Source organism: Solanum stenotomum, chromosome 9 (genome assembly GCF_019186545.1).
Source record: "Solanum stenotomum isolate F172 chromosome 9, ASM1918654v1, whole genome shotgun sequence".
Classification (NCBI taxonomy): Eukaryota; Viridiplantae; Streptophyta; class Magnoliopsida; order Solanales; family Solanaceae; genus Solanum; species Solanum stenotomum.
Genome location: NC_064290.1, coordinates 46,640,545 through 46,663,538, shown reverse-complemented (window position 1 = coordinate 46,663,538; position 22,994 = coordinate 46,640,545). Strand labels below are relative to the sequence as shown.

At 31.7% G+C, this 22,994-nt stretch overlaps 2 protein-coding genes across 2 annotated transcripts in view; both read left to right on the top strand.

The window, feature by feature from the left end:
* LOC125877895 (uncharacterized) overlaps window positions 1-22,994 on the top strand; it is a gene marked incomplete at its 3' end in the record, with an annotated part of 211,228 nt that overhangs the window by 46,837 nt on the left and 141,397 nt on the right. The window lies entirely within an intron of this gene.
* LOC125877891 (glycosyltransferase BC10-like) lies at window positions 10,173-16,679 on the top strand. The gene is made up of 11 exons (XM_049559181.1): window positions 10,173-10,394; window positions 11,234-11,749; window positions 12,278-12,376; window positions 13,451-13,551; window positions 13,637-13,708; window positions 13,985-14,075; window positions 14,414-14,494; window positions 15,234-15,296; window positions 15,379-15,501; window positions 15,931-15,969; window positions 16,058-16,679. Exons 2-11 carry the CDS (start codon window positions 11,366-11,368, stop codon window positions 16,184-16,186), a joined length of 1,182 nt encoding a protein of 393 aa, XP_049415138.1. The 5' UTR covers window positions 10,173-10,394; window positions 11,234-11,365; the 3' UTR covers window positions 16,187-16,679.

The following is a 22,994-nucleotide window of genomic DNA, read 5'->3' as shown; positions in this document are numbered from 1 at the left end:
TAAGGGTGATTTTTTTAAAATTAAACTTTTTAAAATTATAATAAGGTAATATTTTCTTAGAACATACTAAAAAAGAAAGGGTGTTACATAAAAAAGACAGAAGGAATATTATATTTGTTTTTGTTACTTTTGTTTAAACAAAAAAATAAAAGCCCGATCACTATTTCAGAAATTCTTATAGAAAAGTAAGAGCATGTTTAAATCGTCTTATTTGTGTTTTAAGTTAAAATATTGTTATATATTATAAGACTCGATAATTTAATTTATGTTGTGAAGGGTTAAAATTCGATATTGACAAGTATTTTTAAAGCATTTTTAGAGTATTTTGATATTAAAAAAAATATTTATAAATATAAGATTTTAAACTGAAATAATAACAATAAGTTAAACATTATAGATTGGAATTTGTAAATTTTAACTTTTGACTCTTTTGACTGATAATCAAAAGCCAAGAGCCATACCAAATAGACTCTGATTCAAAGGACTATTTTTTTGATAAAAATAATCATAAAAAAAGAAAGCAGAACTCCAAAAAATGTTTATATTTTTTCACTATAGTAAAAATAATTCCAACTAAAGGTAGAGGATAGGCCCAAAGGTAGTCCAGTGCAGGATATAGAAGTTAAAGATTTCAATAAATTTATACTAGATGTTGGGATGAATGAATTGACAACAGTTGGTGGCTCTTATACTTAGACTAATGGGCACACTTATAGCAGGATTGATAGGGCTATAGTAAATGTTGAATGGATGCTTCAAATGTCAGTCATAGAGGTAAGGATTTTAAGGCCAGGAATGTTGGATCACTCCCCTCTGAGTCTGGGTCTGAACACAAGCTGCAAGAACACTGGCAAAACATTTAGGTTCTTTAATTGCATAGCAGATCACCCTAAATTCCTTCAAATAGTTGAACAAGCTTGGCAAGGACATAAAAGAGGATACATGAAGACAATTTGGTGGAAGCTTAGAAAGGTGAAAATCGAGTTGGAAGAATTGAACAATTCTGAATTCAAAGGTGTGAAGGACAAGATCAAGCACATCAGAGAACAATTGTATACAATCCAAACAGAGATGATAGATCATAATATGGTACATGCTAATAGGGAACAAGAAAGGGGACTGAGGAAGCAACTGGAGAAATGGAGTTTGGTGGAGGAAAGTGCCATAAGGCAGAAATCCAGGGTGCAATAGTCGAATCTAGGGGATGCTAATACAGGATACTTCTTTGCCCATATAAAAAATAGACTGGCATATAATATTATCACTAATCTTACTACTGTTGCAGGTACAATAGTATATTCCAAAGAAGGCATTGAGGAAGAGGGCACTCAAATTTTATCAGGGATTACTTGGACAGGCTGTTTCATGTCTACCAAGTGTAGATACCACTATAATGAGAAGGGGAGGAAAGATCAACAGATTCAGCTAGCAGCCCAAGTAACAAGGATATAAATGGAAACAACTTTGCAAAACATCAGTGATCTAAAAGCTCCAGGAATACATGGATTAAATGTTGTAGTTTTCAAAAGAACATGGCCAATAGTGGGGGAGGAGATCATACAAGCAATATTAAAGTTCTTTGATACTGGTGAGATGTACCAACCTGTCAACTGTACTGCTATAACACTCATACCAAAGGTGGAGAACCCAACAAGAATCAGTAAATTTAGGCCAATCTCATGCTGCTCAACAATATATAATGTTATATCAAAAGTAATCACTACTAGATCGAAGAAGGTCATGGAGAGTCTTGTAGATCCTGACCAATCAACATTTGTGCCACTGAATAATAATGTGATCTTGAGTCATGGAATTGCGAAAGGGTATGGAAGACAAATGATTTCTAAAAGGTGTATGGTGAAAATTGACATGAAGAAAGCATATGATTCTCTGGAATGGTATTTTTTTAAGCAGATTTTGGAGGGGTCTGAATGCCAGCTAAAGTTATTAGGTGGATAATGCAATGTATTACAACAGTCGCATACTTCATTCAAATTAATGGACATAGTACAACACCTTTCAAAGCAAAGAGAGGGATAAAGCAAGGAGACCCAATGTCTCTTTATTTGTTTGTATTAGCAATGGACTACCTGACAAGAATTCTGAAAAAGTTTGCAGACAGAGTCTAATTTTCACTATCATCCTAGATGTAAAGCTAAAAAATAGTGCAACTAAGCTTTGTTGATGATCTATTAATGTTTTGCAGAGGAGATATAAAATCAGTGAGATGTGTGTATTAGTGTTTTATGAAATTCTCTTAGACTTCAGGGTTGGTTGCAAATGTGGAGAAAAGTAGTGTTTACTTTGGTGGAGTCAAACAAGAGCTGTAAGAGGAGATACTGGAAGAACTTCAGTTTATCAAAAGGGATTTGCCTTTTCAGATACCTTGGTGTTCCTCTAAGTACTAAGAAAATATCTTTAGTTCAATGCAAATCACTTTAGGAGAAAATGCAAGGTAGAATCACAAGCTGGACCACCAAATTTTTGTCATATGCAGGAAAAGCTCAACTCATCAAGAGTGTATGTATGCCATCTAGATGTTTTGGTCCCAAATATTCTCTCTACCAAAGAAAATCATTCAAACAGTGGAAGCTAATTGTAGGAGATTCTTATGGATTGATAATATTGAGACCTCTAGAGAGGCTTTGATTGGATGGGATAAGCTGTGTAGGCCCAAGTCAAATGGAGGATTGCACTTCCTTGATATATATACTTGGAATAAGGCTGCAATTGGGAAGCTAATGTGAAATTTGTGCAGGAAAAAAGACAAACTCTGGGTGGCTCGGATTCATAGCTATTATGGGCAGTATGGTGTATGGAACATACAAGCAAAGCAAGCTTCTTGGATAGTGCAAAGAATACTCAAAGTAGCTCAATATCTCCAAGAGGTTGGATTAAATAAGGCATGTGTAAAAAACATGAAAAGTTACTCTATTGGCAAAATATACATGCACATGAGGGGTTCCATGGAAAAGGTAGAATTGAGGTCATTGGTATGGAAAAATGTGGGGGCTCCTAAATGGTTGTTCATAATGTATTTAGCAGTAAATGGAAGACTTTGCGACTAAAGATAGACTGGCTAAATAGGGTGTCATATAATCTCCTGAATGTCTTCTATGTCTGATGAAGAATGAAGATCTTGATCATCTGTTCTTTCAATGTCCCTATACTGCAGAAGTGTGGAGAAGAGTCTTAACTTGGCAAGGAATTAACAGAAACATACTGCACTGGACAACTGAAGTCCAATGGGCAGGTAAATATATGAAAGGGAGAAGTAGCACAACACTTGTGTACAAACTAGCAATGGCTAGTTCCATATATCACCTATGACCAGAACGCAACAACAGAATATCCACACAGAAGAAACAGCAGACAAGCACAATTGTTAGGCATATTATCCAGGAGGCGCATGGACGAGGTAGTAGATATCCTAAATTAGCCAATAGACTACTTGCTATGAATATGTATCCGTAAAAGGTAAAATGAGACTGTTGTTTGAAGACAGCAAGGATGGAGCTTATGCCCATGTCTGCTAACTTTTTTCGATTTGTAATGTTCACTTGGTAAATAAAATCATTTACTTACCAAAAAAATAAAAATAAATTCCGGCAATCATTTAATAGCAACAATATAATTGTTATTATATTATATTTAATAATAGTAATATAATATACTATTTATAATCATCATCTTATATAATTCTCTCTAAAATTTTTACCTACACTACATATAACATTAACTCAATCATTGTCAATATTTTTGAGGCAATGATTACCATTAAAGGTCTGTTTTGCTATAGTATTTACATAATCATCTAGTATTTAAAATTTATTAATTTGATTAATCTTAATACCAATTGAGTATAAATTATTTACAAGAAAATATATTTCATATGGAAAATTTCTCTATCATGAAATATTTTATAATAGAACATTTATATTAGTTAGTATCAAGTTTTTTTTTTCAATGATTAGAAGTTTAGTCAATAACAATAGCACACTTATAAATAACAATAGCATAAAGTTTTATAAATAGAATCTAATTAAGTAGAATGATGTGTACGTAGTTTTACTTGTATATATGATTTTACTTTTTATTTGTACCAAAAAAATTAAGATAGATAGATTATTTTTGGCACCTGATTATTCAAAATAACTTCAACAGATTTGGCAACATTAATCCCCACCCCACACACACATTTATGGAATCTCATTTAATGCATATTTGAATTTTATGAATTATTACTATGTAGGGCATGGTAATAATATAATAATGCTCACCAATGGTATGATGTTCTATTTACGGAAGGAAAAACTGATAATTTTAATGTTGAATTAATATTCAAAAATATTTTTTTATAACTGCATTGAATTTGCTTTAAAAGACTATACTTTTATAAAAAAAATTGATTGTACTTTTTAAAACCTAAAATATGTTTTCTTTAAAGCTAACTATGTTTTTCTTTATGAAAATGATACACTTAAAACAATTTATGCTTTTCTGAAACTCTTTTTGAAATAATGCTTTAAGGCTTGAAATTCACTTTACTCTTGAAAATAATGATAAGAAATAATATGTCAAGATTTTCAAATAACTCTTAAGCTAAAAAGGGTTCATGTAATATATTAAACATGAACAACAATTACAGATAATTAATAATATGAAATAATGAAATCCCTATAATGAAATAAAAAATAAATAATAGGAATTCGGAGAAAATTACGAATATATTAAGGTTTCGATAAAAAAAAAAACCTAGTTTTGAGCTTATTGGTTGAAATCGTAGATGTACGGCATGAGAAAGAGCTTAATTCCTTACTATGATAACCTTACATACTTGGCAGGACAAGAGTTCTTGAAGAAAGCTTGATTGAGAAACTTGAAATCCTAAGTTTGTTCTTTTTATTCTTGCTCTATGCTTGAGGAGAAAAATATGAGAGTATTCCGAGGTAATACTATGACATAATCCCAATTAGGTATTCAAAAATTGTAGTTAGGCTTATAAAATTAGAATGAGAAAAGATTGAAATAATCCCAATTAAAAATTTGTCGGAACATTCCATGAGAAGATCTACAGATCATAGTCTGATCTACGGCTCGTGGATTCCATCATAGGAATTCAAGCACAAAATCAGAGCCTCAGAAGTTCATTCCACGAGCCAAAATTACGGCTTGTGATTTGTTCCCGTGAAAATTAGATAAAAACAACTTCTAGGACTTCATTCACCAGGCAAAATTATAGCCCGTAGTTGGATTTACCATCCATAATTGGATCTATGAAAATAAAGCCAAGAATTCAATTTCTTATGTTCGATTTTACGAGCATTTACGATTCGTACTTCAATTTATGACCCGTAAATGAGACTTGTAAAAATCATGTTCTAAAAACTCTACTGGAAGTATCTCTGATAAAACGGTTATAACATTTTACTCTGAACTTGGATTGATGCAAACTTGGTGGCATTGAAAAGAAAACTCATAGACCTTCAATTTGATAGGTAACGAACCACTTAATTCTTTATATGCAGAAAAATATGGTTGTTTGAAGTTGACCCTTGCATGAACTAATGCGAAAAACTTAGTAGGTAGGAGGGCTTGAATTCGAGTTAGTGCTAGAGGTCCCTTATGACCCTAAACCACATCTGATACACTTCCGACACTTAGGAATGAATCGTAACACACATGAACAAGTAAGGCATCACTCAACCCAAGCGTATATGCTTATGATGAGTGGTTCGGATCCTTAGCGTAAGATCTGCGAGGTTTTACAAAAATCAACACACATGATCTTCCTTTTCATAGACACATTACACCAGGTATTTAAAAGGTGGGGGACTATTTGTATGAAACAAAATTGAATCTAGTGAAAGTAGCAAACCACACCATGTCATGTAATGAAATTAAATATGAAGGAGCATCTATAGTGACCCGAGGAGAATGAAAGAGGTTTACCCCGACGTGTCTATGAGAGCCTCAAATATTTGCTTGAATAGTACTGGTACATGATCGGACATCCGAAAGAAGCCTCACCCACGAAAAACCACCTTACAAATGAAAGAAGTGATAATGACCCTCAAAATCTAATAATCAATCTTGAGTCACACACCTACCTGCTCTTATTAACTTCAAGTGAGGCGTCAGAATATAGGCACGTTCTATAAGATAACCTTTTGTTGCCCAAGCATATCGTCATTTCACATTGAAGTGACAAATAAATTTTTGAGCCTAAAAAAAGAGGTTTTACAAAGAAGGCATCAGAAAATCCCAATAAGCTTGAAATTATTATCTCGTTCTTCCCCATTTAGTATTTTTCATAAGAGAAGCCCTAAAACCTCACCTTCACTTTCTTTTAGAAGATTATTTACTTGTATGAAATTACGATCTTGACATTATAACCAAAGAAAATGAACTTAATCGATTTTAACCACTTATCTTTAATCCTCTTTTACAAATTCAATTATTAAATAAATTGACGATTTTTTCAATAAGTAATCACCGGGGTCTCTTCTAATCTGTGTTAGAGCTCCACCTAGAATTGAAAATGTAGTTCATAGTTTAATTTTCTAGCTCAACCCTTGTGTTTATGAATAAAATTTGATGATAGATAATAGATAGAAAAATTTAATTATCGAAAAAAATACTGATTAAATAATTGTGAATGGTAAGAGTTTCAATTATATGATGTAAGCAACTAAATAACAACAAAGCACTCATGTGTTAAAGCACAATTATTTGATAAGGATAAAAACATTGAGATAAAAAGAGAAAATACATAAATTCCCCCTGAACTTGTCTGCATAGCTTACTTTTGTACTTTAACTATATGGGTGTTTGTTTACCCCCCTAATTTAATTTGAAGTGAATTTAATTACCCCTTAAAGGGTGACGTGGCAAAATTTGTATCACTAACTTTCTATAAGCGCGTGACAGAAAAAAAAACCAAAAAATTGACACATGTCATCTTTTTATTAGACGACATATTTAATAACTTATTTTACTAATTTTTAAATATTTTATTTTTCAATTAACTTCTCTTCTTTGTAGTTTTTTTTTTTTTTTTGCATCTTCTTCTTCCTTTCTTTTTCTTTTCTCAAGACTCTTTCTTTTTCTTATTCTTTTCATTCAGTTCAAGGTAAACATTTACTCATTTACTTCCAACTGTAACTTTTTTCACATTTTTTCTTCTTCTTTTCTTTATGTTTTTAATCATTTCTTTTCTTTTTTTTTTCTATTTTCTTTGACAATTTTTTTTGGTGTTTGATTCATTGACACCATTTTCGACATCAAAAAAGATTATTAGATCTAAGAGTTTAAAGAGTTATCAATAAAAGAACCCGATTTTCACTAAAAATTTTTTTAAAGATATTGTTGGCAAAAAATTGATTGTGGAGATTTCGTCCAATTCATTGATAAATTAACATTTTTTTGTAAATAATTTTTTTAATTTTCGAGGAAGGTGGTATGATGTAACTAAAAACTGAAAATGAAATTGCAATTGAAATTTGAATTATAATTTGTAGATTGAGGGGTAAATTCATCGATGGGTTTAGTTTTTGGCTCAATTTTAGATATAATCATGATGGGTGTAGGAGTCGTTGGTTTAATGTGGAAATTGATGTCTACAAATGGAGTATTAAAATCTATTTTCTTACGAAAAGAAAGAAATTTGGAGAAGTTTTTTTTATTTTTTACATAAAGAGAAAATTATTATATAATGGAAGAAGAAAAGTTGAAGAAAATTTCACTGTAAAAAGAAGAGTTGTTGTTGAGAAGGTGACAAACATTGGGGAAGACAATTAGTGATGAAAAAAAATTATTATGGAGATTTAAGTAATTAATTAGAAATTTAGTTAATATACACGTGGACGAATAAAAATGCGTGTGACTCAACAACACCTAGCCTTCAACTGGGCTAGTGATGGAAGGGTTGAAAAAAAAAACACTTAAAAGATGTTAAGGGGGGTATTTAAACACTCGTATAGTTAAAGTGCTAAAGTAAATTATGCGGACAAGTTCAGGGGGGATTTTATGTCTTTTCCCAGATAAAAAGATAAAGCAATCCACTTCACTATAGATGACATTTGTCCAATGAGTATTAGTTATTATATTTTCACATGGAGTATGCAATAATACACTTGTATATAAACTTTTTTTTTTTGTTCATTTCAAGTATTATTGTATATTTTATATTTTTTTGTTCTTTAATGTTCATTCCCTATACAATGTTAGTGAATTTGAATTTTAGTCCGTATTGGTCATAGATGGTTTTAACCTTTTCTTTGGAATTTTATTTTGGAAAATGGTTGGATATAGAGTTGTAATTGTTATATTTTACAGAATTCGAAAATTTTAAATAAAAGTTATTTTAATTTTCACTCCTATTTATTCATAGGTTAAAAACAATTTAAATTTATACTCATGTCCTAACGAACTCTCTTTTGCAAATACTATTTTCAATTTGAAAATAAATGTGATTTTTTTTTTACAATTCTTATGTTCAAACGTCCACTTATTTTCTCTCCAAATTATACGAGATAGAGGAGGAGAAAAGAGAGGAAATTGTAAACTAGCGTCAACCATAGATTTTGAGAGTAGATTTAGAAAATTTATATTCAAATATTTATTTAATCATAATTTTTATTAGATTTTGAATATCTGATATTTAATTTCAAAATGTATTTTTAAATATTTTCAAATTTCCAAAAACTGACTCATGTTTGGATTTTTGAGACTTTCACTCACAAACATCATTTTAAAAAAATATGTAAAAAGCATATCTCAATACAATTTCAATTTTCAATAATTATAACTTCAAAAATTTAAAATCAAACAGGAGGAGCTAGGAGAGAGGGAGACTTTGATTTAGTTAAGTCTTTTATATGCTTTGAAAATCTGCAACTTGTTCTACCAAAAAAAAAATGGATAAAAATTTGCAACTTGTGTTTGCATGTAAAATATCATTTTTAAAAATTAATTAACACATAGTCAATCAATCAATTTCAAATAGTTGGGGCTGGCTAGACGAATAATCTATATTTATGTTTTCATATGGATTAACTTTTCAGGTAATTATCCTAAATGAAAGCGATTGAAAATGAATACCCGAATACACATGAAAGTTTTTATAATTTTTTATTTTTTTAAAAAAATAAAAAGTTTAAATGCGGATTTAAAATTTAAACAATTTCTTTATAAATTCCCACTTACCACTTTGGATCTATCACTAACAAAATAAGTGACCAAAAATAAATAAAGATAAATGTAACTCTAACCCATTAAAAAAAGAGAGAAATTGATGTAAATAATTTCATCAATTAATACTTAATTTTTTAAAATATTAATGCATAATATATATCAAATATATATTTTAAATATAAATAACTTATATATATTTAATTAACAAGTATAATTATTTTCAACCGCCAGTCAAATATGTGACTTGTCATAAAAATAATACGAATTCTTCAATAATTGCCGGCTTGAATAGTTCACGAAAAAAAAGAAAAAAGAATTATTCTTAGTATTTGGACCTTAGAATGAAACTAAACGGTCAAAATCCATACACAGAAACTTTTCATTAGTCAATTAATTTCATTTTTTTTGGGAAGACGTTTGATTATGATTTTTTTTCTCAACTCTGAAAAAATATTTAATTATAAAATTTTGAAATTCAATTTAAATTTTATAATTTTTTGAATTTGAAAAATAACGCTCCAAATTACTCACAAACAATAAAAAACAATTCAATTTTATACTAATGACCAACCATAATTTCAATTATCAAATATCATTTTTTTCACTTTAAAAACAAAAACTATAGTAATTTTTTAAAATTTCATATGGGCAAACGTTCACTTCAGACTATAAGATTAAAAAAACATTTTATACATTCATAATTCCAAATTCCCACTAACATTTAAAATCACAATTTATTTATTTTTTAAAATTTTTTAAAACTTTGAATTAAATTAAAACCAAACCAATAAATTAATATGATCCAAGAACGAAAAAGCCATCACCCCACAAGAAAAACAGGGAAAAAACAACACAGTGTAATGTTTTTCTTTCGTTTTCCTATAATTGTCATGTCCTATAATAATAAAACATAATTTTGATTTATAATTATACTAATAATAATTATTGTATATTTGTATATGTATTGTATGTATAGAGTGAGCATCCCCCTCTTCGCTGTTTTTCTGTTTGGTTCCACTTGCTTTGTTGTGCTAGCCCTAGATCTCATAAGCCAAATATATATATATTTTTTTATAATACATGCACAACAAAGAAATACAGATCCTTTTTGGCCTTTCAAAGATTTGAAACTTCTTGAACCAATAGATAGCAAGTGAAAAACAAGAAAACAGAACATCTTTTTTCTTTGTATCATTCAGGTAGTAGGTTCTTGATTTTCTTTGATTCTGTTATGTGGGGTTGTGTTTTTATGTAATTCTATCATGTGGGGTTCTTCAAAGTTTGAATTTTGATTGGAAATTTTGGGATTCTTGAAATGATTTCAGATTAATTTGCTTTGATGGGGTTGTGGGGATTATGCATTTTTGTATGATATGGTGTTGTATGGTGATGGAGATTTGAAGTTGATGAATTGGGGGTGTGGGGTGTGGAGGGAGTGGGTATAGATTTGAAGGTCAGATATATGGGTTTGACTTTGATTTAAGGTTGGTTGGGGCAACATGGGGAATCTCTATAATTTGTTATGTTTGTGTATTTAATTAGTTGTTTCTTATGTGATCTCATAGACCAATTGTTTGTGTATACAATTAGTTGATTTTCATGTTTCTGTGTTTTCTCCTCCCTGGAATTCTGTATGGTTTGGATAGTTTTACTGTAATTATGTTGATGTGGATCTTGAGTTAAAGAAATGCTTAATTAAGTTGAATGGAATTCTTATTTCTGCTGTGTTTGATGTGGAAGGTTGATTTTCTAAGTTTTGTGCAACTTATGTATATATGTGATTCGTGCTTGATAGAAGTTGTATGTACATTATTCGCTCTTTGGCAGTGTTAACTGGACCTGAATCTAGTATGGGAGGTGTGAGTAAATCCTAAGTTTTCTTTAGATACAGAAGCCTTGTACTGCATCCAACATGATATATTAGGAGTTAAATTTCCGTAAAAATGATTAAGGATTGTTCTTTCTGAGAACATCTGAAGCTAGATATTGATTCAACTCTAACTACTACTTATTTGTTGAATTTTTCATCCTTTTACAGCTTTGTGTTTGTGCTCATCGATTTACAAACATTGCTCAAAGATAAGGCAGTGCACTTGGGTTATTGTTCTCAGAGATTTGGTCAAGGGGTCTAGTTTTTGATGTTGTTTGGTTGCTGATGTGTAATTTCTAGATGAAGACATCTCAGGGGTGGCGTTTAGGCATGAAGGAGATGCAAATATTGTCTGCACCTCGCCAGCGTGCTCAGTTAAAGAAACCGACATGGATAATCGTGTTGGTTTCTTTAGTTAGCTTGTTCCTAATTTGTGCTTACGTTTACCCCCCTCAAGGTTCTGGTGCTTGTTATGTATTCTCATTGAATGGTTGCAAGGGCCTTTCTGATTGGCTTCCACCTGCTCCTGCCAGAGAATTGACAGATGAAGAGCTTGCCTCCCATGTTGTAACTAATGAAATTCTGAACACACCCCCAGTTGTACCAGAGAACCCCAAAATAGCATTTATGTTCTTGATACCTGGTGCATTGCCATTTGAAAAACTCTGGGACAGATTTTTTCAGGTTTGTTTTTGTTATTTTTGCGGAAGTTCCGGTCTGTTCCTTTAAATGTTGGTCTGCTGCAATAATTTGATTCACTCCTGCTGTCCCTATTATAGATGTAAGTAAATTATTCTTGTAATTGTCTCTTTACAGATTATATAAGGGAATCCTCAATGAAATATGGATACATGATCTGGGTGCTATATAGTATAGGTTAATGTTTTGCAGTCTCAATTTAAGGTTTCGTCTTCCGACTTGCGTAGCAAAAGAAAAAGGTTCCGTCTTCCTACGTAGTTGAACTGATGATTATCAGGTTAAATCAGTGACTACTAGTTTGTGTAACTCTAATGCTTTCTGGGTATTCAATAGATCCTTAACTAGCATGATTTGTAAAAGGGTGGGCTCCTATTTTTTGATGTCCATCACTAGTTTAGTGCTTGCCTCCTTTTTGTTAATAAATTGAACTTACTGATAAAAGAACTACCAGGAGCTGTCTATGCATTTCTGCTTTCTCTATTGCTGGTTTTATTAAACTATTATTTTTTTCAGGGACATGAAGGAAAATTTTCTGTCTATGTACATGCATCCAAGGACAAACCTGTACATTTTAGCCGTTACTTCGTCAATCGGGAAATCCGTAGTGACAAGGTTTGTGATGCTGCTTCTTATTTTTCCATTTCCACTAATGAGGTTCTGTATTTCAAATTTGTTGCTTGAAGTTGGTCCATGTATTGTTTCTGATACACAAATCATTATCGCCAATGTGATACTGTATCTCAAATTTGTCGCTTCAATTTTTTCCATGTATTTGTTTCTGAATGAATACAGTTTGTTCTTTTGAAGCAATTGAACTGATTCTTTTGGCCTTGTTATATTTGAGCTTGACATTGTCTATGGTTCTACCTGTGGCTATTTGTTTGTGATGACACCTGCACTCAAATTCCAAGTAACTGAAACAAAAAGCTGAACGATAAAAAAGTTCCTAAGGTTGTGCTGTTTGCTATTTGTGGTGTAATCAGGCTGTTGTTTGTGTGATCTAATGAATAACAGTTTAACACAAAGTCTGAGAAGAATGATTGAGAATAGGCAGCAGCATATAGTTGATATGCAACATTGTTTGACATTATTACTCATCAGCTTCATCATACTATGTTTGCTTTTTTTAATTGCTTGCAATGGATTAGACATATATCCTTTATGAATTTAAATAGGATCTAGAGCTTGTGTAGCCTACGTTGTCCACTTCCTCCTTTCTTTGCAAGTGGCCAATTAGTAAATATGACTCTGACTATTGCCTTATTAGGGGCATGTGTTTGGGTTGTGTGAATTGACCTTGATGATTAAGTTGATTAGCTCAAATCCGCCATGTTTGTTGGTAATGCTAATTAGTGTTGCTTATAATTACTGTATTTTCTTTTTTAAAATTTAAACCATCATGTTGTGTTACATGGATTTTTTATGGTCACATATCAAGTACGGATGTGTATATGTTTTCAGTATGGGTATGCTAAGTTTTTGCTAAAGTTCAGTGAATTTTGAAGAATCGTTATGAAGTACTGCACCCTTGTCTTACCTGTTTGACCAGCTATGTTGAGGCAAATGAAGGGAATATTAACATAATAACTTTTGGAAATAAGAACATATTTGTAGCTATCTTAGTCATTTAAAGTCAAGATTTCATCTGTATGGCTAAGTTTTGGTGTACACCGTTCTGCACTGCAGGTAGTGTGGGGAAAGATTTCTATGGTTGATGCAGAGAGACGTCTTTTAGCGTATGCGCTGAAAGAGACTGACAATCAGCATTTTGTATTACTTTCTGACAGGTTGACATTTGACGATTTGTCTTGCCTTTTGCTTTGCATTTATGCCACTACATCATTTCTGATCATTTTGCTTATCAACTTGCAGTTGTATACCCCTGCGTGATTTTGACTACGTCTACAACTACCTGATGTATACAAATATCAGTTTTGTAGACTGGTAAGACAATTCTGCTGATGCTTATGTTGTGAAATAGTCGTCATACTTTTTGGTTCTCCATGATTGTTTATTAGTAGAATCAGCTTTACAATATTATTTTACTTGGGCTTTCCATCATCATAAATTAAATTTGAACTTTCTTGAAATTGTAATTGTTATTACTCGTTTCGTTTATTCATTGTTCCATTTGAACAGTATGACTCCTTTTGTTATATTAGTGAAAAATGCTCTTTCTTCGTCAATAAATAAGAAGTGCTCTTTTCTTTCTTCTCTCAGCTTTGAGGATCCTGGTCCTCATGGGAGTGGAAGGTATTCTGAACATATGTTACCTGAAGTTGAAAAGAAGCATTTTCGAAAGGGTGCACAGGTACCTTTTACACAACTTTTGCTGTTAGCTCTTATTTGTCCATGTAATACAGAGGTCACACTTTTTCATGAAGGATAAAACTTTGGGATTTTCAATAATAATTTGTTAAAAAAATGCTGGATAGTTTGCTTTTGTAATCCGTAAGTGTTAAATGAGGTCACTCTAAAAGAAGTGTTCAATGAGTTGGTTAATTGTAGTATTCTATAGGTAGAACCTCCTCTTAGAATGGCCAAATATTGGGGGTAGCTGTGTGCCACTTCTTATATAACAGCCTGATATACCAGTTTGCACCTCTGCAGTTTTCTTGTTCTGATAGGTTAAATTCTGAATTTTTACAGTGGTTCACAATGAAACGACAGCACGCCCTTGCAGTTATGGCTGATAGTCTCTACTACAGAAAATTCAAGGACTACTGCAGGGTTGGTTTTACTTGATCATACTTTGGCTGATGATGATGTGATTATGCTATTAGCTTTCTTTTGATTGTTATTTATCTCATCCGTCGATGTATAAGATGTTGAATTTCTCTATGCATTGATGTTTTAACTACATTGTCCAGCTGTGTCTTCCCACACTGTTCATTGTTTGGAAGAAATAATTTGCATTAAAATTACTGGAATTATTGAATGTGAGACTTGACCTGAATAGAACAGAATAGATGCACGTGGTACTGAAGCATGCCAGTATTTTGAACCTATCCTAGGAAAATGTGCCCAAGTTTATGGGAGCTTTAAGCACAATATCCCATGAATTGTCAGGGCTGCCGCTTTTAATATTAGAATATTAAGATGCTCATACCTAAGTGGCTTATCGGATCTGAAGCATCTGCCTTTAGCATTTGATTTGAAGCATAAAAACTTTTGTTCTCTAGCATTATTCCTCTGTGTTAACGTGAGCTTAAAGCTACTTTGCTTTTTCAAATAATATTCTTATGTTATTTCCGCTGAAGCTAGTTTCTTTTTGTTTCTCTCAAACTCTATTTGTATCACTATTTGGAAACTACAATAATGTTGATCGCATGGGATTGCTATAGGCACAACGAAACATGTTTCTATTCCATTACCCGCTCTCTTTTCTTCTTGCCCCTTTTATTTGCTTGTCTAGCTCTGAATTTGGTTGATTTCATTAATCATGGCGCATCTGTTTCTAATGCGACAGCCAAACATGGAGGGTAATCGGAACTGCTATTCTGATGAGCACTATCTACCAACCTTTTTCTATGTGAGTAGTTTTCTTCACCAGCTTGTTTTCAAGTTTTAATCATTTTCAAACTAACTGTTTTCTTGTGTTTTCTAAATTTCAGATGCTTGATCCAACTGGAATTTCGAATTGGTCAGTAACACATGTTGATTGGTCTGAAGGGAAATGGCACCCAAAATCATACGTGCGCAAAGATATTACATATGAGCTTATGAGAAACATAACAGTAAGGCTTACTCCTCTCACTCCTACCCCCAACCGACTCCCTGGCCACCCTTTTTCTAAAAAATTCATTTAAGGCCTAGTTCCCCTGACTTTTATACTTTATGCCACTTGTTCTTTTTTCTCTCTTATTGCTTCTCGTCTTCTTTCCAACCATTCCCTTCTCTTTCTATCATAAGACTGAGATTAAAGCAGTTTTGGTTTTTTCCATGTGTTGTTGCCCCCTCTTTAATTTTTACTTTATTTTTCTTTCATCAGTATTACGAGTGCACATTGGTCCTTGAGCAGAATCTTAATCACTCTAGAACTCGTATTAGCTCCGTTATTTGCAGTAGTTACTTCTTTAGCTGAAATAAATAAAGTTAAATCACGATATTCTATGGCATATCGAAACCATGACATGATTTAATGCTTCTCCTCACTGTTTCTGCAGTCTATTTCAGAGAATGTCCATGTCACAAGCGATGCTAGGGTATGAATAATTACTCACTTTGACAATTTCCTTGCATTTTCTCACTAGTAAGCCTATCTGAAAGCACTGTGTTATTTCCACATTGCAGAAGGAAGTTCAAATTAATCCTTGTCTATGGAACGGAAATCAACGACCATGTTACTTGTTTGCAAGAAAATTCTTACCTGAAGCTCTAGATAGCTTGTTGCAGCTTTACCCCAATTATACATCGATTTAAGTGGGTAGATAACACCCACACTGATTCTTTGGTCGATTCAATCCGACCCCCCTTCATCCTCATTTCTTGTGTATCTTCCAGTGTTGTAAAGCGCCCCCCTCTTCACAGAAGGATCGAGTTTGAGTGCTGCCCCCAAAACCAGGCTTATTTTTTGAGCGCTAGGGCTACTGGCAGACACAGTTAGGGCGACTGTATTAAGAGCCGAGGAATGTTGAATCAATTGCCTCGAGTCGTCGTGCTTCCTTTGGGGGTAGGTGATTTCATGTTTAGTTTTTCTCTTTTTTCAGTTTTGGGCTATTTTTGTTATATTTATCTTAGTATTGGGATTAAGAAAATTTTTGGGGACTTATTTAACTGCAGCACTGTATTGTTGACCTTTGTGTACAAGTTGCAAATATGGCCCTTGTTTAAAGAAACTGTCAAATTTTGTTTTTTGGTTAGTTTTTGAATCACATAGAAATTTCATAATCCTATAAAGTTCTTATATTTATCATTACATTTCTTTTCCGTATCGTCAAAATCCCAAGTCAGTTGAAGTCGACTATATTCTTGCTATCCATTTCAATAGAATCGGGTGATTAGTATGAAATATTCATCAAGATTCTCGCTATATTTCACTAGTTGTCAACCTATTGTAACCCTCGTTCTTTATCTGGGTTTGAGATCGACTATGTTTCGTGAAACTCACTAAGGTGGGGACGATAATATATTTCTTCATTTGGCTTTAAAGTTCCATATCTACACTTGACCTATGATTTCATTTGGTTATTGCCTTTTATGCCTATTTCTTAAATTTTCTCATTTCATTTTCATTTTTCTCTGTATATCCTCTGATAATATTTCATTATAGCGATCAAGTTCTTTTGGAGCCAACTTTTCAAATTATGTTATATTATATTTCATACAAGAATATTTTGCTATAATAGTCTAAACATATTCGGACAAATGACATTGTTATAAATAGGTTAAATTGTACAATCATAGGAGCCCATTTAGGTGGCTTCGTTCGGATTTCAAAAGTTATATGAGTTTTCTTTGATCATGATTTTTTCATGTCTTTTAAATATTTGAGTTATTAATAATTATAACATATAATACTCTTTACTCGGTTTTCAATATGAAAATTTCATTTTAGAAACCTTAAAGATTCTATGTTTGAATTTATGGTCTAACACTTCAGGATTTGACTCTTGAAACCACATAAATTAAAACGAAAGGGAAAACATCATTATTATTGTGAAGGTGCAAGAACTAGTATGATAGAAAACTAATTCTTTTATGATTGGAAAAACGAAAAAGTTGAATTTCCTAAAAGATTGTAAAGTTTTTTCCTTATATGGAGATAGAAAACTAATGAGTATTTCCTCCGCCTTAATTATATGATATAGTTTGATTAGTTATTAAATTTTAAGTAAAAGACTCAAATATGTCATTAAACTTTAAGAAAAGACACCTTTATGTTATTCGTAAAAGTTTGGCTCATCTATGTTATTTTCGTTTGAGAAAAAGCATATTTATGCCATTATTTGTTAATTAAAATGGTATAGATAAATCAAACTTTTAACGTATGACATATATAAATCTTTTCTCAAAGTTCGATGACATATTTGAGCTTTTTTCCTTTTAAAAAATAATTTAATTAATGATGTGGCCGAATAATAATTGACCATGTGTAAAAAATGATTTTGCAAAATCAAAAGTGTTTTCTGTTAACGAATAATGACATGGATACGCCTTTTCTCAAACGAAAATGGCATAGACGAGTCAAACTTTTAACGAACGGCATAGAAGATCCTTTTCTCAAAGTTCGATGGCATATTTGAGCCTTTCCCCTAAATTTTATTTAAAAAAGAATAATTTTTAATATTTATGATCTAAAATTAGTTATAGATATTTGTGTGACTATAAATTATCTCATTAAGCGTAAAATGAGAATTTTAAATTTAAATTGTTAGTACTAAATATAAAAATATGTCATATAAATTGAGACAAAGGGAGTATATCATCAAAACATTGGAAGAAACAATTAAAAACAAATAATGATTAAATTACGGACAAGGATTGCCACAAAGTGGTAAGTACTCTCACATTTTTAACTAGAAATTTTAGGTTCAGACTCTATTGGATAGGAAATTGCCTTTCCGAGGGAGCCCTTTTTCCCCAATGTGAGACTTCTTATGGGTCATTTGAACTTTTTTTTTTCCATTTTGTGTTAATCTTTAATTTATTGCCCTCATAATAAATAATTTTTTTGCGGAGCATAAGCTAATATTTTCTTATCATAATATCACATAAGTTATTCTCAGGCATAAAACTTATGTTCCACTAACCATATTTTTTTAAAATAAAGACATGTTCCACTAGGCATAAGTTCAACTAGTAAAGGACAAAGATTAAATATCACCAAATTTAAAGGGAAAATAATTTTTTTTTAAAACTCATTTAAAAGGCAAAACGTGCAATTTTATGACTTCTTGTTGCTGGTGCAGATCCAAATTGTCATACCCAATACAAATATCGAATATCAAATGAAAATATCTAATACAATGACGAAAATGTATTTCCCACATAACTCGTTGATAAAGGTAAGATTATTACTCCCCAACCTTGTACATTGGTTCTTAAGCCTTAGAAGTTAGAACCTAAGATATTAATCTTGGGGGAGGGTTTGACATGATTTCATGGTGGGAAAAGCTTTAAGTTGGGGAAGATGATCATTAATTAACTTGGGGTTAGGATTTGATTATAACCCGGGTATTAATAGGCCATTGTGGTTTGATTGTTATTTTTGTTTATAGTTTCAGACCAAGAACAAGACAAGACACTTCAAAAAGGAAAATTTTGGGTTCTTTAGAGTTTCCAAGATGCTTGATTCAAGGTAGGTGATGGGTGTATGCTTTTCGGTTTATGTATATATGTATGTCTGTTGCTTTATAGTATCACTGTACAATGCATGTTAGTGGAAAACATAGGGTGACATATAAAATGCCATCATGTTGATAATCTCATGCAATGAACTGGTTATGTGGCTTATGCTTTCAAGTGTTATTGTTCATGATGTTTGTGATTGTGCATGAATGTCAGTGTATGCTGGTTGCCTTAGATACCACGCTTGGTACATGATATTTTCACGGTTGGCTAGAATATCACACATGGTATAAACTAACAGTTGAATCGGATACCACGCTGATACACTAACTACGAATGACTCAGGTACCACGCCGGTACACTAACAAATTGAGTTTGAATTTCATGAGAGGATCAAATATGTGTTCATGATTCCATGAGCGGATTGAGTATTTGCATTTGTGATCATATGGGACATGCATCCTGATATTTGTTGCTACATGATATGTGACTGGAAGTCTATATGAATTGATAATTGTTAAATGTTGTTTCTGTGTTACTGTTTTGTGGTAAATTATTTACATTCATATCTTGGTCTGATCGTATGATCCTACTAGTATACTGTGATTTGTGTACTGATACTGCACATGTTCTTTCCTTGTTGAGTACAAGGCATTTTTCAGCTGCTGATCCAAGACCTCAGTTAAGGAACGCTTAATTTCGAATCTAAGGGACATTCTTAGATTATTGTTATTGTTTTTAGCTTTGGGGTTGCATCCCCTCTATTTTGGACATTAAAGTTTTGGTACCACGACTTTCAATTTTTAGGGGTTTATTTCCGCACAAATATTTCTGATTATTGGATTGAGTTTATAGGGGCTCAATTTTTTAATTACTAAATTGTTTTAGATTATTGATTGAGTTTATGGGGACTAAATCCTTAGTTGTTTGAAAAACTGTGTTTTCTATTTATATGATAAGCTTGCTTTAAATAAAGTAGATTTTACATAATTCCCATAGTGTTAAGAGCTAATTACACCATATATCTGTTTTTTCAAATTACAAAAATTCCTTAAATTTGATGGAATTCGGATACATCTCATCAAAACATCTCGATACATCGTGTCCCAGTTTCGGACATCCCTTAATTTCTTGATACATTACGTCTCGATTTTGGATACATCACTTAACGTTCCGATACATCGTGTAAAGTGATGTATCCGATTGATACATCGCATAAAGTAACGTCCCGATACATCGTGTACGTCCTGATACATTGTAAAGTGATGTATCCGATCAATACATCGCGTAAAATGATGTATCCTATTGATACATCGCGTAAAGTAGGGATTTTTGTAATTTTTTCAAATGGTAACAATTTTAGAGAATATAATAAAATAAGTTGTGTATTTATGTAATTTTTCCTTAAATAAATGGTGTTTTGGGTTTAATTTGGGTTAGTTGTTTGTTCTCCCACCAGGTTATTTAGTGTGGGTGTCACCCGGACGGTCTGGATCGTGACAAAAAATATTTTTTAAACTTTGTTATCTCTTACGAAATTCTCCAAAGTTGATGTTCTAACTATTTTCGTAATACAAATTAGACAACAATGTTATTTGTATAATGTGTTTTTCATGCTTCGTCAAAGAAGTCTTTTTTTCTTTTAGAGAAATACATTTTTAGAGCTTTGACTAATTTAAATATGAGAAGAAAGAAAAATGTTTGAATTTCCACCATATCAAACACATTCTAAATTACTATGTATAGAATATTATACACAATTTGATATAAATACTCAATTCATATAATCTATTATTTGGCTTATGTTGCAATTAGGCCTAGGTCAAACTCGAAAACTTAACACGATAATTATAGAAAAGAAAAAATTAGTGTTACTATGATTATAATTAATTGGGATGGCAATTAGGATGAGGCGGCGTTAGACTTTCACACAAGACAAAAAGACTTTAATGGTGTATGAAAGCTACATTGTTGGACTACATATACTCCTAATAGATAATTATGTTAATAGAAAATTAATTAGTATATCATCAAAACATTCAAAGAAATAATCAAACAAATAATAATCAAATTACCAACAAGTGATAGGACAAAGTGGTAAGTATTTCCTTCCCTCATTTTAATTAGAGATTTTAGGTTCGAACTTTGTTGGATACAAATAGAGTTTTCCCCCAATGCGAAATTTCTTGTGGGTCATTTGAAGGTTTATCCTTATATCGTAATATTTCATAAGTTATTCTCGGACTAAATTTTAGTTTTAAAGAACTTATGTATCACTAGGCATAAGTTCTATTAGAAAAGAACAAAAATTAAACATCACCCAATTTGAAGGATAAAAAAATAAAAAACTAACTCATTTAAAAGGCAAAACGTGCAATTTTATGACTTCTTGTTGCTGGTACAAATCCAATTTTTGTCAATATCCAATATAAATACTGAACATTGAATAAGAAACTCTTTTAAGAAGTAATTATGACCGTATTATATATACTACTAAAACATGAGAGATATTTAGCTAGTGACAATATATTTTCTTCTTAACGATAATATGCATTTATCAGTTTAAAAATATTTAGTGGTATACCGTTAATGTCATTGCATCCAAAATTAAATAGCGATATTAATATAATTTTTTTATTTGATGTAGTGTGTTATTCATGCTTTCTTTGAGTCCCCCAATTCCCACGGTTATGACACATTCAAAAGTAGGTGCATGTGGGCGTATATTTTTATTATCCAATTGGGCAACTAGTCTACTAGGCTGATTTGGATTTAATAGATAAACCCAATATTTTCAAAGTCCAACATATATATAATTGGCCAATTATCATCTATATCTCAAAACAAAGAAGAATAATGAAAAAAATGTATTGTTGTTTCTCTTTCAATATAGGACACTCTGATAAACTCAAGATAATTAGAGTGGTGCATTTGAATGGCTATGTAGAAGATTTTGATCATCCTATTAGTGTTAGTGAAGTCATGGGAAAAACCAAAAAGCATTTTATTTTCACTCAATCCCAACTTTTATCCACTTGTTTACAACCTCTCAATCTTGATTACATGTTGCAACAAGGCAATATTTACTTCTTGTTACCTCATTCAACTTTTCAATCTTGTGTATCTCCTATTGATTTGGCTCCAATTGCTAAAAGACTTAGTGGCATAGCCAAAAAACCCATGGCCTATAATAAGGACAAGCCAAGGAAGAAAAAGTCATCAAATGGTACTACTAGCCAACGAGTTTGGAACTCACCGACTAGTAGCCCTAATAGGGTTTCAGATGAGGGTAAATGGGTTGATTCAGAGAAAGGACGACTTATAACCTATGGTATGGGACAAAGAAACTCGACAAAGTCACCAAAGTGGGAACCACTTTTGGATACCATTCGAGAAAGATCATTTAATCGTAGAAGTGAGTCTGATCTACAAGAGAAAATTTTAGAAGGTGTGAAGTTTATATAGCTCATGATGAAAATTGTTAACTTTTGTATTCTCATCAATTTTTCTTTTTAACTATTCTAGTTGTCTTAAAAGAAGAAGGTTAGTACTTTGATTTATACAAATTTCATTTGAACTTTTGTTAATGTTATAGTACTAGTTAATCACATGTAGGTTATTAGGGGTTCTCAAAATTTGTAGCCCTTTCAATGGTTTCCTTTTTTGTAAATATATGAAGAAAAATTGTTATTTCTTGAGTTATATGTTTCTGATGATAATTAAACGTTTGATGCATGTTGAAAGTCAATGGTGATGCATTAATTAAGATGGCCTACTTTAATTTTTATGGGTCCAGACAAATTCGACATAGAAAATGTAATATAATGAAATTTGACAATTGGTTGTGTTTGAATGCCTATAACTTGAAAACAATTGAAATTTTGTAAGTGAAAAGATGTTTCACTTGATAAAATGGGTCAAACCCACATTTTAAAACTTG

Excerpts from the sequence above, each read along its gene's own strand:
- LOC125877891 (XM_049559181.1), top strand. The coding sequence starts at position 11,366 with ATGAAGACATCTCAGGGGTGGCGTTTAGGCATGAAGGAGATGCAAATA. Across the intron at positions 11,750-12,277 it reads TCTGGGACAGATTTTTTCAG|GGACATGAAGGAAAATTTTC; the intron begins GTTTGTTTTTGT and ends TATTTTTTTCAG. Across the intron at positions 13,709-13,984 it reads AATATCAGTTTTGTAGACTG|CTTTGAGGATCCTGGTCCTC; the intron begins GTAAGACAATTC and ends TTCTTCTCTCAG.